Genomic DNA, 15038 nt, shown 5'->3' with positions numbered 1-15038 from the left:
CTTCTTAGGTTTCCTCCTTTCCAGTTACTCACGTCTTGGTTCAATAATTAAAATACACCCGCTGGATGAATCACATGGTGGGACGATATATGTAATGGAAACTCAGCCATATCCAATTGGTAAGAGTAACAAACAGCTCAGCCAACGTGTCTATGGTCCTCGGTACTCAGGAAAAGGCTTCTTCTCAAAGTCTGTGCCCCTCAATAAGCGTGAATGTTCATCAGTCAGCTCCTGTCCTCCGAGACTCTCCAGTCTCTGTAGACGGGATTTGTGCTGAAGATTTTTGTTTTCTTTTTAAAATGCAGGAAAAGAAAATCTTGTAGGTTTTTCACCATAACCTACCTAATGTGACCTATTAAGTCATCCCCTTGGCTATGGATCTCCGTTTTATTTTGCTGACTTCACCCTGTCTTCCTGGTTCCCACCTCTTTCTTAACTCTTGGTTTTTAAAAAGTGAAAAACTTAATAACCACAAAGCCAGGAACAACCAAGAAACCACAGCCTTATTTTTAGACAACACATAAATCATCCCGAAAAAGGTCTCTATCCTAAGGATTTCCCCAGATGTAGATTCTACAATTCCCTCTGTATTTTTAGTTCAAGAGTCACAAAACCCAAAGTTTGTATTCTTTATCATTCAAAAAAGAAACTTGCACCCAAAGTGTGAAATTAATGGCCAGCTTTTGCTGTTGTTGTCATTTATCATCTCTGGGAGCAGGATTATGATCTTGAGAAACAGTAACTACCTTTCTATTTTACTCATGTGAGCTATGTGCAAACCAAAGAACTCTGGTCTTTAAAAAATGTTCCATATATTAACTAACTTATTTTTTTTTGCCTTAGAAACATTCTGTGTTGTATCAGTGGGATTCCATTACTGGGATGGGTGTGGGGAAGATGGAGTATTCATCGTTTAAAAAAAATTGTTTAAAAAGTAAGTTAACTTATATATAGTACCTGTTAAACATTCACTTTATGTTCACCTATACACGAACATAAATCACAAAATTAGAGCATAATTCATAAAACTAGATATTCTGTCAGGTGGCCAAAACCTGTATTGTTCATGGAAGCTTGAACCTAAACATTATAGAAGCTTGAACCTAAAACATTAAATAGATAAATATGACATATAATAGGTCGGTTATTTCTAAAGTGTAGTAAAGTTGGGGTTAAAAGAGATGATTAAGTGGAATGTGAATTTTTAAAATTTTGATAGTTATGCATTAATTTTAATAAGTGTAGAAAAATTAATACCACAATCCTGTGATTTTACTAGTATCATTGTTTAGTACAAAGCTAAACTTAACTTTATAAAAGTATATAATTTTAATGAAAAATATTAAGCAATAATATATGTACTACTCTAGGTATGACTAAAGATGGCATAAACAGCACCAAGATGAATAAAGTTCAGGAAACACTAACACAGGTAACTCACTAGTATTGGTACCACATGTACTATATGACTTAAGTGTTACAAAACTGAAATCAAATTATCATAGAAAGTGTGGTGATTTGGCTCACCTGTTACTACATTTACATAGCATCATTAGGGAAATAACAGTTCCTTCACATTTTGTTCTTAGGCTTTTTCCACTTAATTACTCTATTCAGTCAATGAATATGGTGAATCTTTGAATACGTATTAAGCGTCTACTATGTTCAAGGCCTCTAATGGGTAATTTCCAGGAATATAGAAATCTTTTAAAGACACACCACTTTCTTTCTTTAAATTTTTTTGATAAGGTTTATTTTGAAAAGTAACACTTTCATAATCAATAATTTAGATAAGAAAGAGGAATATTGAGAAGATTCCCAACAATCCCACTATTGAAACAGAGATCAAAATGTTAGTGGGTTATTTCCTTATAGGCTTTTTTAAATGAAAATATATTATTTATTTTATTAACGAGTTAGAACCAGAATGCACTTACTTTTGTATCATATTTTCCCCCACTTACTGTTTCCATTTTCCCATGCTACTAAATATTTTCTAAAACATGATTTGAAGGACCAAATACACCATTTAACTCTTCACCTACCAATACATGTGGCTTAGTCCTAGCCAATAAAAGTGATCAGAAGGAATGTTCACCGCTCCAGGCCTGGCTCTTAAAACACGTCATAGGGGATCCTGCACCTGCTCTCTCTTTCCCTAAATTGCCAGCTAGATGCAAAGAATCCAGTGGAGGACTTGGGTTCCTCAGGGGATGGGAGATCCACTGAATGGGAAAAGCCTGGATCCCTAATGGGCTGGGAGGGGCGGAGTCCCTTCGGTCCCCCCAACCCGCAGAGAGGATGGGGCTGTGATGTGATACATTTTCATTGTATGAAGCCCCTGAAGTTGTGGGGTTGTTTGTCATAGCAATCAGTCTACCCTCATTCATTGATGTTCTTCCTCAAAGTCTTAAAATCTTCCAAACTCCTGTTCCCTGGTTTGGCAGCACCTTTTCTATGGGCCTTATTTTGACTTTTTCAGTTTGCTTAATCTCAGCTGAAGTCATTTTATCTGGTCGTCAACTGGATGTGCAAACGTACTTTATTTCACTTACTGTCACTTCTCAAACCTAAGCAGGAGAACAGGTTGCTGCGCATGATTTTGCCCTAGAAGACGAATGTTCTACCGAGGACTTATTTAAGAAGGTCCTGCAGGATCTTCTCCTTCTCCACCATCCATCTCGTTTTCTAACACTCTGTACCAAAAAGTCCATGGAACCTACAATCTTTAGGATGTACTTAGCATAGGTATGCTTCAGTATCTCATTTGAGGCCCTTATACTTCCAGGACACAATGTAAGGTGACCACTAGAGGTTTTTGCTCCAGGGGTGATATCGTTGAACTTGTATTTTAGAAAAATAATAGTAGTGGTAGGTAGAATGGTTTTAAGAAATAGGAGATTAAACGATGGGAACATGGTAAAGAAACTGCAAAGAAATGTGAATCATAGCAGTGGGAACAGATGCAAAAGCAAACATCAGTGATGGGGTGGTCCTGACTTGTTAATGATGAAATCTGGAAGGAAAAGTGGAAGAAACTATGAAAGATGTCTTAGAAATTTCTTTTTTAAGTGTCAGTGGCTAAATCAGGAGCCTAGGAAGAATAGATGATTTGGTGGGAAAATAAATGAATTCCACTTAACGGAGCTGAAACCTTGTGAATGGGTCAGTCCACACAAAGATTCAAAACTGAGGAAAAGAAAAAGAACTAGAACTGAATTCTAAACAATGCTGTCTTTTTTTTTTTTTTTTACATAACCCATTAACTTTAATTAATTAATTAATTTATTTATTTATTTTTGGCTGTGTTGGGTCTTCGTTTCTGTGCAAGGGCTTTCTCTAGTTGTGGCAAGCGGGGGCCACTCTTCATCGCGGTGCGCGGGCCTCTCACTATCGCGGCCTCTCTTGTTGCGGAGCACAGGCTCCAGATGCGCAGGTTCAGTAATTGTGGCTCACGGGCCTAGTTGCTCCGCGGCATGTGGGATCTTCCCAGACCAGGGCTCGAACCCGTGTCCCCTGCATTGGCAGGCAGAGTCTCAACCACTGCGCCACCAGGGAAGCCCAATGCTGTCTTTTTAGATAGCAGAATTTGTGATGAGACTGACAGTGAGTGGCCCGAGAGACAGGAAAACAACCAAGTGCCCAGAAGCCAAGGGATGAGAAAATTTCAGTAACAGTTCTACTGTACTGTTTAACCCGTCCATTAACTTAGTATTTTTTTATTTCTGGAAATTAGGTCTTTTCTCAATTTTACTCATATTTTCAGAGCTCTCTTTTCACTTCTTGAAGTGTATTAAATGTGATTATATTCTGTGTCTGGTAATTCTAACTGCTAAGTTTTTCAGGCAGCCTATTTTGTAGAATATTATTTCCCACCCAGGGCTTTGGGAGTTCAGTGATTTTCAACTGTGAGTGACTCATCTTCTTAGGGACACAGGAACAGGACATTTTTCAAAGCCTGAGGTGAAGAGAGTTCTTTCAAAAAGGATTCACATTTGCTGTTCAGATGCCTTGTGACACCATTAGTCTGGGATCACTTTAAGTTCTTGGTTTGAGGTTTTTCTAAGCATCCAGGTTGTGTGAATTCTGACTGCACACCAGGGTCAGGGCCACATTATGATGACTAGTTTCCTAGTTGGATGGTGTGCGGTATGTGTAGAGGGACGTTTCTCTTCAGGGTGAGGGGAATGGGTTCACTCTAGTTCTCTCTCACCTTGGGGATGGAACCCTTCAGGGATCCTAGTTTTTGAGGTCCTATTAGGCTTTCCACTTTGGGGTGGACCCTGAATTTGTTTTCTGTTCCTAAATCCTTGAACTCAGGATGTAAAAGATACTCAGGCATCCTAGGTTTGGCCAAAGCCCTAAGGCAAAAGCCAGCTTCCGTACTCAGCTTACCTTGTCTGTTCAGTCTTTGACCTTAGTATTTATTTTCTTGTTACCCATGGACGCATTTAGAAAGATTGCAGAGGTATTTCACCTGGCACTTCCAGCTGTTTTCATCAGCTCAGGTGGCCCCGCACCTAAACTGCCACTGTTACTTGGGAGATTCTATCTCCAAGTACAGGTAGTTCCACTTGAGAATATAGTGTACACATGAAAATCTAAAGCAAATTGCCGAGTATTCACGTACACAGTTTCTTTAAATAGCGTGTGCTGCCAGAGCCTTTAAAGAGTTTGTTTTACAGGTTATTAATTTAACTACTTACGAAGAGCCTGGAAGCAGCACAACAACTTCAATGATTTGGAACCATAATAGTTGAAGCATAATCAAAATATACCCACATTCTGACCTATTCTAACCACCTCCACGGTCAGAATCCTCGTCCAGGCTACCACGAGCCCCTGTCTGGATGATGAAAATAGCCTTCTAACTGGTCCTTGCTTTTATTGTTGTTCCTTTCCTTACCAAACCCAGAAGCCAGAGGCTGTGGTCCTACTTGGATGTGAGTTAGATCAGGCCACCCCACCCACACTTCCTCAGCCAAAGCTCTCCTCTCGTCCTTGCTTTTCCTAAAACAAGCAGGAATGTTCTTGCCTCAGGGCCTTTGTATCTGCTGCCCTTTCAGCCTGAAGCCACCTCCGCTCAGGTAGCCATTCGCCCTGTTCCCTCAGCCCTTCAGGTCTTGTCCAGATATTATCCCCTCAATGCGACCGTCTCAGACTCTTTAAAACTGAAACCTTCCCTCACTCCTATCCGCATTCCAAATCCCACTTCCGTCCTTGATTTCTTTCCACAGTATTTATCTTCTACTACACCACCTAAGTAAATGAGTTATTCTTGTAAGCTCTTAGGATAATTCTTGGCACATAAGTGATACACCAGCATCGATAAGGATACACAATCACTTACATACCTTGTTTATTGTCTGACGCCATGACCACAAGGATTTCTGCTCCTCTAGTTTACTGCTGTTTCCCATCATTTAAAACAATGGCTAGCACACGATACACGCTCCAAACACTGTTGAATAAATAGAAATATCTATAAATATACAATAAAAGATCATAAAAAGGGATTGTTAAAAATCTTTTTACAGGGACTTCCCTGGTGGCGCAGTGGTTAAGAATCCGCCTGCCAGTGCAGGGGACACGGGTTCGAAGCCCTGGTCCGGGAAGATCCCACATGCCGCGGGGCAACTAAGCCCATGCTCCACAACTACTGAGCCCGCGTGCCACAACTACTGAAGCCTGTGTGCCTAGAGCCCATACTTCGCAACAAGAGAAGCCACTGCAATGAGAAGCCTGCGCACCGCAACAAAGAGTAGCCCCCGCTCGCCACAACTAGAGAAGGCCCCTGTGCAGCAATGAAGACCCAACGCAGCCAAAAATAAATTTAAAAAAATAAAAAATAAATTAAAAAAAAAATCTTTTTACGTAGTTTGAGAAATAGAAGCCATCCCATAAGACCAAGACCTCAAAGACCGTTCTCCAAAAAAAAAAAAAAGGAATTAAAATTCAAATTTCAAAACTCTTTGCAATATGCCAAAAGGTACATTTATCTAAACGACAGTATTGTTTTATGCAAAAAGATCTATTTCGCACTGCCTTGACCGATAGCTCTAAGAATACCACACTTCACTAAGTCTCGATTTGCATACAGGTACCACAATAACACCCATGCGTATCATATATCCTCACAAGTGAAAAGTCACAAACCAAAGTTTTTAAATGACAGTATTTTGAGCTCCTGTGAAGATCAGCACTCTGGGCCCACATCTCCCAGGTGTGGCCCTCCAAGTAGTGATTAACATAGAGCCACGCGTTCAAATAAAGAGAAAATGTACTGTTCATTGTTCAGTCTAAAAAGATGAAATTTCTGGGCATCAGCAAGGTGAAGAATGACATCGTTGGAAAACATAAGGCTTAGAATGACCAGGTATCTACTCCCAGGCCAGCCTCTAATTCCTGGATCATTTAGGATAATCTCCCTGCATATACCCAGCATACACCTCAGTTTCATTCGTATGCAACTTTGCTTATCTCCTTTGAAGTGTCAGAAAAGGCTTCTAGGCATAGTCAATTACTAAAAATAACCCAATCTTATTATAACTAGTCAAAACCATTCAGAAGATGGTGCAAAGCGCTTCTTTGTCGTTCCCATCATGTGCCTTTTGGGCTGCAGGTTGCCTTGGACGAGCAGGAGAACGTTCCCTCCTCCTTGGCCCCTTTCTCCTGCTGCACACCTCTTCAGACCTCCCTGCAGAGACCCTGCTCATCCAGCTACACCTATTGTGGTCCGGCCAGAGAGATTCGGCAAAATGCATCACCTAGAATCTCACATTCTTTAATATGGGAACCTGATACCTTCAAGAGAAACCAGCCTCTGTTTTGCTAATACGGTTGGCAGTCTGCTGACAGTGGGTTCTACGTCCTGAAAATATTTGGAAAAAAGAAAATTCCAGGAAGTTTCAAAAAGCAAAACTTGAATTTGTCACACTAATGGGAACTATTTAAATAGCATTTACATTGTACTTAACAACTATTTACATAGTATTTACATTGTATTGGGTATTATAAGCAACCTAGAGATGATTTAAAGTATAAAGAAAGATGTGCATAGGTTATATGTGAATATATATCATTTTACACAAGGGACTTGAGCATACCCGGATTTTGGTCCGAGGGGTCCTGGAACCAATCCCCCTCAGATAACGAGGGACAACTGTACTGATAATCTCTCGGAGCATAACTTTGATGCAACAGAGGTGGAACAGAAAGAAGCTCTGCCAGTAAGAGGCACCAAGAACCCACCTATCATACATAAAAATGAGAGTTGGCTAGACTCTCATTTCTAATTTCCCTTCAAGTATTAAAATTTCATGAAATTAGAGTATGAAATTCACTGAAGAAAGACTCAAGTTCTCAGCAGAGTGTGGTTAAATGACAGGAAAACAGTCTACAAAACTGAAATTTGTCAAGGTATTACTGTAAGTCCTATGACAGTTTGTGCATATAAACTTCCACATCAGTGGGCAGATAGGTAGTTTCAGTTTATTATCTAGGAATTACAGCACTCATTTTGGTCAGATAAAAATGTAGAACGGTGCACCCTCCTTCCCCAGCCCCTAAATGAGGGCAAAGCCACCTACTTCTAAAATACTTTTGCAAAACATTTAGATATTATCGCCTTTTAAGATCTATTGATTCAAAATGATTAAAGCATGGGGAAGAAAAGTACCTCAACCTCTATACACATTATCAAGTCGTACAAAGACACTGAAACTCATAAAGATAAGGGCAAACTGAGATAAAGAATTTCATAGCTGAGGTGACGTGGGGACGGTGACTTGCTTCGGTTTCTAAGATTTTTATTTTTTAGCGACAGAAGTACCTGATATAATTTTTATTAGCTATAAAAAAGATTGGGGTATTTTTAGTAATGGACTGTACCTAGAAACCTTCTCAGACATCTCAAAAGAGAAATAACAGAATTGCATACAAACAAAGAAACTGAGGTATAGACGGCAGAGAGCTTATGCAGAGAGTTTACCCTAAATGATCTGAGAATCAGAGGCTGAACAGGAAGTAGATACCTGGTAATTCCAAATCTTTTATTTTCCAACTCTGCCATACTGCATCTTGCTAAGGCCTGGAAAGTTCACCATTTTTTTAATTTGCGTTTTTAAAATTAATTTTTATCGGAGTGTAGTTGCTTTACAATGTTGTGTTAGTTTCTGCTGTACAACAAAGTGAATCAGCCGTATGTCTACATCTATCCCCTCTTTTTTGGATTTCCTTCCCATTTAGGTCACCACAGAGCACTGAGTAGAGTTCCCTGTGCTATACAGTAGGTTCTCATTAGTTATGTATTTTATACATAGTAGTGTGTATATGTCAGTCCCAATCTCCCAATTCATGCCCGCCCCCCGCCCGGTATTGTCTGTTCTCTACGTCTGTGTGTCTATTTCTGTTTTGCAAATAAGTTCATCTGTATCATTTTTCTAGATTCCACACCGGAAAGTTCATCTTTTCTTCAGTTATCTTCTAACAACTAAGCAAAGAACAAGAACATTTTCTCTTCCTGTACATATATGCAGTATATCTTCTATCACACAATGCTTCCAAACTTGCTTAAAACAGAGTGAGCATGTGAAACACAGCACATGTCAACTATGCTTTCACTCCTTCTCCCCCAACACAGCAGGTCCTGTGTGCTAGGCACTGTGAACGTCTGGGAAGATGACATCAAATAAGGACATGGCCTGATGGGGGTGACAGACCACTGAGTAAGCAATAACAAAGCTGAGCCCTACATGCCATGACCAATGTGAACAGGGGGCTCGGACAGCATAGGGCAGGGCTGGGGTCTGAAGAGAACGGAGGAATCTGGAGGAACTGATGTATAAACTGATTCTGAAGGATGCTTGGCAGTTTGGTGGGAGGTAATTGGTGTTGAAACTAAGACAGTGTTCTGGGTAAGGGAATAACCTGTGTGAAGGCCTAGAAGGGATAGAGAAGTTGGTCCATTCCAGAAACAGAGAGAAGGTCAACGTAGCTGCAGTTGAGGTTGGAAAAGAGGACTCGTGGCCCCGCTGAGCCTGTGGAAGTAGCAGAGGCTGGCTCGCAAAGGTCTTTGGAATAAATTGAGAGGTTTGGGCTTAATTCTGAGAGCAATGGGAAGTTGCTGAAGGGGTTCCGAAAAAGAGTGTTAGGAGACAATGTGTTTCAGTCGTCGCTTAAATAAATGGTCAAGTCAGAAGAGCACTTCTGAAATATGGGAGTCTGAAAACAGTACAGTCTCCTGGAGAGGTAGTGTTCCATGGCGTTCAACCTAAAAGAGCTTTTTTTTAAAAAAAATAAATTTATTTATTTATTTTTGGCTGCGTTGGGTCTTCGTTGCTGCTCGCAGGCTTTCTCTAGTTGTGGCGCGCGGGCTTTCTCTAGTTGCAGCGAGTGGGGGCTACTCTTCATTGTGGTACATGGGCTTCTCACTGCGGTGGCTTCTCTTGTTGCGGAGCATGGGCTCTAGGCGTGCAGGCTTCAGTAGTTGTGGCACGAGGGCTTCAGTAGTTGTGGTGCGAGGGCTTCAGTAGTTGTGGCACGAGGGCTTCAGTAGTTGTGGTGCGAGGGCTTCAGTAGTTGTGGCGCACGGGCTTCAGTAGTTGTGGTGCACGGGCTCAGTAGTTGTGGCTCGCAGGCTCTAGAGCGCAGACTCAGTAGTTGTTAAAAGGGTTTTAAAATAAGCATTTCTGCCATCACAACAGTGTAGGAGACCATTAACCTCATCAAATGGAAGCCCCAGTGACAACAGTCTTTATTCCAGATGAGCACAACTCAGGAATTATCCATCTCTTTAAGCTTATTACAGAAATAGTAATCCATGCCAGATAAAAAAAGTATAGAGGCAGAATTTGACTTGGTTGTATTCTACACAAGAGTGTAAATTTAAAAGTCTCAACCATCTATTAACATCACAGGACAATCAGAATTTCAGAATTGGAAGGGGTGTTCAAGATTCTTTGGCCCAAAACCTTCATTTTAGAGTTGAAGACAGTACACAGAGTATTTCTTTGCAAGATAATCAGAAATGAGCAATTATTTAAGATCTGGATTCCTTTTGAAAGACTTCAGCATATCATAATGGTAACCGAAATACTACAAATAATAAATGGAATAACAAGTATTCTGATTTCCAGTGTTGTTCTTAAGCCTCCAAAGACCCTGACCTCCTAGGATTCACAGCCTTGTGTGGACCCCTTCCACACGGCACCAGACCACAGTTTCTGGAACCCTGTCTCTCTCTCTTTCTCTCTTTCCCTCCCTCCCTCTCCCAGATCTTTTTCCCTGCAGGAAGCCAGCTGCCTTGTCCTGAGCAGCTCTGAGACAAGGAACTGAAGTGTCCCTCAGTAGCCCGTGAGGCCTGCCTGCTGGCCTTGGGAGTGAACTTGGAAGCAGGTTCCTCCAGGCCCACCTGACAGCCTGGCAACAACCTCAGGAGAGACCCTGGGCCACAGCCACCCAGCTGAGCCACTCCTGGATTCCTGACCCTCAGAACTGCATGAAACAGTAAAAGTTTGTTGCTTTAAAATGCTACATTTGGGGGTAATTTGTTATGCAGTAAGAGATAACTAATAAACACTGTCCAAAATTAATATATTCTTAACAAACTTAAACTATACTTTAAAAAAATTTAAATAGCAATTATTTTCTAAACAATATAATACTTTTTTTTTTTTTTTGGCCGCGTGGCTTTCGGAATCTTAGTTCCCTGACCAGGGATCGAACCTGGGCCCCAGGCAGTGAAAGCATCGAGTCCTAACCACTGGACCAACAGGGAATTCCCTATAATACATTCTTAACTTAAAAATACTATCACGGATGTCCTTCTTTGAAAAGAGATGATCAAATGGTTTACAGAATAGGCACTAGGATATTTAACCAATAATTTATAGGTCACTGAGGCTAATTTAACCTGAGCTCTTAACAATCACATATAGTTAAAACTGAACTTTGGTTGCTGACAGTACTTGCCCATGGCTATGTGTTCCCATTTCAATACAATTTAATTCCTTCCTTCCTTTCTTTCTTCCTTTTTTGGAAATCTCAGTAGACACAATAATCTGAATTTAAATTAAAAGTATCACTTCCTTCTTAGTCCTGAGTAACCCTAGTAGGATTCAAAGTGAGGGGAAATAACGGTCTACCAGCTGATGGTGATAACCACGATACCTAAAATAATCACCTTTCTAATTCAACAAAACCCCCAAAGTTTTATCCTTGGAAGGAGAAGCTCCAGGTAAGGAGGACCAGCAGTTGATAAAGTCCTGGCCTCTCTTCTAAGTTTCATCTTCTGTTTATATTCTCAATCCAATTATTCATTATTTCACCAAAAAATATTTATTGAACCCTTTCTACAAACGGGATACAAGGATGAACTGGACAGACAAGGCTCTGTCCTCACATACCTTATGTAATTATCAGGGAGGGAGAGGTAGAGCACCTAGCAGGGTACCGGTCCCAGTGTGTTGGTGGGGAGGGCCCTGGGGGATGGGAGGGATTCGGGAGGAAGCATGGGAAAGCTTTTGTGTCACTTCAGGCAAAAAGAATCCCCCCACCCGGAAGCAAAGGGAGTTCAAGACACACTTAGAAACTCAGATGTCCAGCTTGGCTGCAGGATAAAGAAGGAAGGAAGGAGTGGTTAGACCCCCAGAGCGGGCATCTCACCTCTAAACAGCAGCCCCGGCAAGGGCGCAGCTCCTCGTGGTGGGTTCCCCTCGGACAGAGCAGGCAGGGGAAGAATTTAAAACCAACAAATCTTGAGGCCCTGACCTTTTGCATCCTAAGAACACATTTATATTCCGGGCCCAGAAGGCTAGCCCAGCTTGGCAAGGAGTATGGACGCAGCGACACGAATTCTGAGACTAGAAATCTAATCTCTAAAAATCCGATTTCTCTAGAAATCTAGTCTGCTTTGAATCCCAGCTTGAGAACAATAGTGACGCCAGCCCCACTCACGTGCAGTAAATGCAGTAACACGTGCTAAGCATCCTGCACACACCAGGCCTTCAAAAGAATTATCTTTCCCCCATTACTTTGGAGCCCCCAGCTGAAGACACCATGTCACCATCTGCCACATGAGACCCCATAACCTGACAGAGGACAAGGCTCTCTTGGCCGTCCCGTGTCCCTCCAGTTAAGTTCTGGTCTCAACCCTCTTTCCCAGCGAACCCCGGGTTAGACAAACCAGAAGTATTCCCCTACAACAATCCCTGTCACATGGTAACTGTAGTATTCATTAAGAAAAAACGAATTACCCCCAGACACACTGAGACTTGCCCCATCACTCTATCTGTACTTTATATTCGCATATGTACTTGACCTCCATTATTCCTTTTGATGATATTGTGAGGTGAGTATTGCAATCACTGTTGGGCAGATAAGAGCCCAAGGTTCAGAGAGGTTAAGTGACTGACCATGAACTAAGCTTTGGATGCGTGTAGCTCCTCATTTTCTAAAGAGTTGGGTCAACTCTGCTGAGGCTGCCTCCTTGCAAATGCTGCAACAGGCTTGTATTTTATACTTTTGAGTTTCTTTTAAACATTGTTAGGACTCAGAGGAGCCTGGGCTTTTACAACCATATACCCACTGGTCAATTTCTAATTCTGTGTCCTTTCACACGTATTTTAAGCTCTCAGTGCAAAACTTAAAGGGGGTGGCAGGGTCATCTCTGAATACCATTTCTGCCCAAGAATCCTTCTGATTGCCTTAGGGAGTGATAAGGACCACTTTCAATTTGCACACCTGCCCGACTATGCTCATAAGAGTAAAAATAAAGCTTCCTATTTTCTTAATAATCAAGAACTGTCTCCTCTGTGCAAATGAGACCACAAACAGAAGGTTTCATTACTCCTGGTGGACTTCAGCTGCTGATTTCGAATGGAATTATTCCCTCATGTAATCGGAGCAAGACCCCTTGAAGGTCACCTCCTCCCAGCCCAGTCTCTGTCTAGGGACGTCTGCTTTGCAAAGGAGTGCTCCGCACTGCGAACAGCCCAAGTTGGGTCCACAAATGAACTTGTTCCTGCTTTCCAGAGTTAGCTACATAAACCTTTCGCCAAGCACCCTTTCCTTTCACTGTTTCTCTGAAGGTGGTGCACAGATGAGCTGGGTCAGAATCACCTGGGTACAGGTGATGCCTGGGTCCCCACATGGACCTGAATTGACCCAGGAGTGGGGCAGTAGCTTTCTACATTACCCAGCCGGTTCATGCTTTATCAATTAAACTAAAGTCCAGGTCTTTTTCATCAAAAAAAAAAAAAAGGCCTTCGGCAGTCTCCCTCGTCCTATGTAAAAAGCAACTGGTTTTGATTTAAGTAGTTGATAAAAATGCTGAGTCAGACAGTGACTTGTATTCAACCCATGACAGCCCTCCAGGTGCTGTATGTATTGGGCTTACATGCATTACTCTGCACAATTATCCAGCCAAGAACAGACCTGAATGGCTGAATATCGTCAGCCATCCTACACTTCCCCCTATTGTTCACTGCCAACGTTTTGTGGGAATTCTGAAATGATGGCATCTACAGAAATCCCCAATATACTAGGTAGTGTAACTCAAACCATGAAGCACATGGAGTTGGTCTGGTACAATTCTTTATCTATCCTGATGATGCAAGTTCTCTATTTCATTCTAGAAATTTAAATAACCGGGTTTCACTTGTTTTAAAGTACCTGCAGATAAGAGACAATATTAAGGAAGAAGGATCAACTTTTACCATCCTAAAACTTAGGAGAAGATATTAAACATTCTGTTCAACTTGAATTAGGCAGATACGAGGTCACACTGATAACGTAATCACGTGCACCTGGCAATAGAAGCGACTGACATCTTTGTTGGGAGATATGGGCACAAAAATTATTTCCTCCGGCTGGGGCATCTGGCTAAACATTTCTCAATACCCTTTCCTGTGTAATGTAGGTCTCAGGCAGAAAGGCTTTTGAAAAACAGAAATCAAGGAACCTCCATCAAGCGGCAAAAATCGGGTCTGAAGGAGGCGACGAGGGTGGAGTATTTTTTTTTTTTTTTGAGTGTTGTTTTACAAACCCCGAAATCCTCGGCCCTAGGAATAGAAACTTAGCCCTTGAACAAGGTTGGTATTGCTTATTCTCACTAGGCTGGCTTTCTTCTAATTAGCTCAAGAGACAGCGTCGTACTACCCGCTTTCCAAGTAGAGCTCCTGGGGTCCGGTGATATTTGCACATCACACCTGGGCCTTTCGGTTACAAATCCGGCTCCTTAAGGAGCCGTGTGAAGAAGCGAGCACAATCAATAAGGAAAAATCCTCCCAGCTATAAATCAGCCACGTGGAGCTGCGGCAACGGCCGCCGCGACTTCCTGGTTTCCTTTCCGCCCGCCCCGCTGCGGGGGCCGGGGGGCCGGGGGGCTGGGGGGCCGGCTTTAAGGCCGGAGTTACGGCCCCAAAGGACAATAAAAGTTGGGGACCCGGGCAGCTTTAAGGGCTGAGCGGTGGGGCCGAGGCTGAGGACAGACCTGGGGAGAGTGTAAGTTAGTCGCATGGTAGCAGGACCTGGAGGGGTCGAGGACAGCGGCGGGGAAAGGGCTGCGGACCGGTCGGGGGCCGCCCGGCGAGGGCGTGGGGGCGGGAGCGGCCCGGGGAGGGAGGGGAGAGCGGGGGTGGGGCGGCCCGCCAGGCGAGGGGAGTTCCGGATCGGAGGCGGGGAGGGCGGCCGCCGGGCGGCGGGGGCGGGAGGAGGAGGCGAGCGCGGAGGGGGAAGGAGGGAGGGGAGAGCGGTGGCGGCGGCTGCGCCCGGCTGTGCGCCTCTCGCCGCCGGAGGAAGATGAGGCTGAAGATCGGGCTCCTCTTACGCAGTTTGCTGGTGGTGGGCAGCTTCCTGGTGCTGGTGGTCCTCTGGTCCTCTCTATCCCCGCGGCCGGACGAGCCGAGCCCGCTGAGCAGGATGAGGGTGAGTGACCCGCCCGCCCCCTCCGGCGGCGGCGACCTGCAACTTGTTTTGTTCGCGCGCCTGGCGGGGGCGGGGGCGGGGGCGGCGGGTAGGGCGCGGGCTCCGCAGGTGGC

General features: G+C 43.2%; 1 protein-coding gene and 1 long non-coding RNA gene across 8 annotated transcripts in view; one reads left to right on the top strand and one right to left on the bottom strand.

Moving 5' to 3' along the window:
• LOC309664098 overlaps window positions 1-14946 on the bottom strand; it is a 101045-nt gene extending 86099 nt beyond the window's left edge. For both annotated transcript variants that reach the window (XR_014265600.1, XR_014265601.1), the window contains exons 1-2: window positions 14828-14946; window positions 5355-5461 (exon numbers count right to left, since the gene is read on the bottom strand). This is a non-coding gene — a long non-coding RNA (uncharacterized lncRNA). The remainder of the gene's footprint in view (window positions 1-5354; window positions 5462-14827) is intronic.
• Window positions 14706-15038, top strand: part of GALNT7 (polypeptide N-acetylgalactosaminyltransferase 7) — a 110943-nt gene continuing 110610 nt past the window's right edge. For 3 of the 6 annotated variants that reach the window (XM_082468899.1, XM_082468897.1, XM_082468901.1), the window contains exon 1: window positions 14707-14925. In XM_082468899.1, the coding sequence (XP_082325025.1) occupies window positions 14800-14925 (126 nt within the window). In that variant the 5' untranslated portion in view covers window positions 14707-14799. Of the gene's footprint in view, window positions 14926-15038 lie in introns of all 6 variants that reach the window. The other 3 variants (XM_082468898.1, XM_082468900.1, XM_082468896.1) reach the window with 2 other exon arrangements.

The sequence above is a fragment of the Balaenoptera physalus genome, assembly GCF_965194825.1.
Source record: "Balaenoptera physalus genome assembly, chromosome: 7".
In the NCBI taxonomy this organism is placed as follows: Eukaryota; Metazoa; Chordata; class Mammalia; order Artiodactyla; family Balaenopteridae; genus Balaenoptera; species Balaenoptera physalus.
Note: the sequence above shows the minus strand (reverse complement) of the source record. Positions and strands in the feature narration are given on the sequence as shown.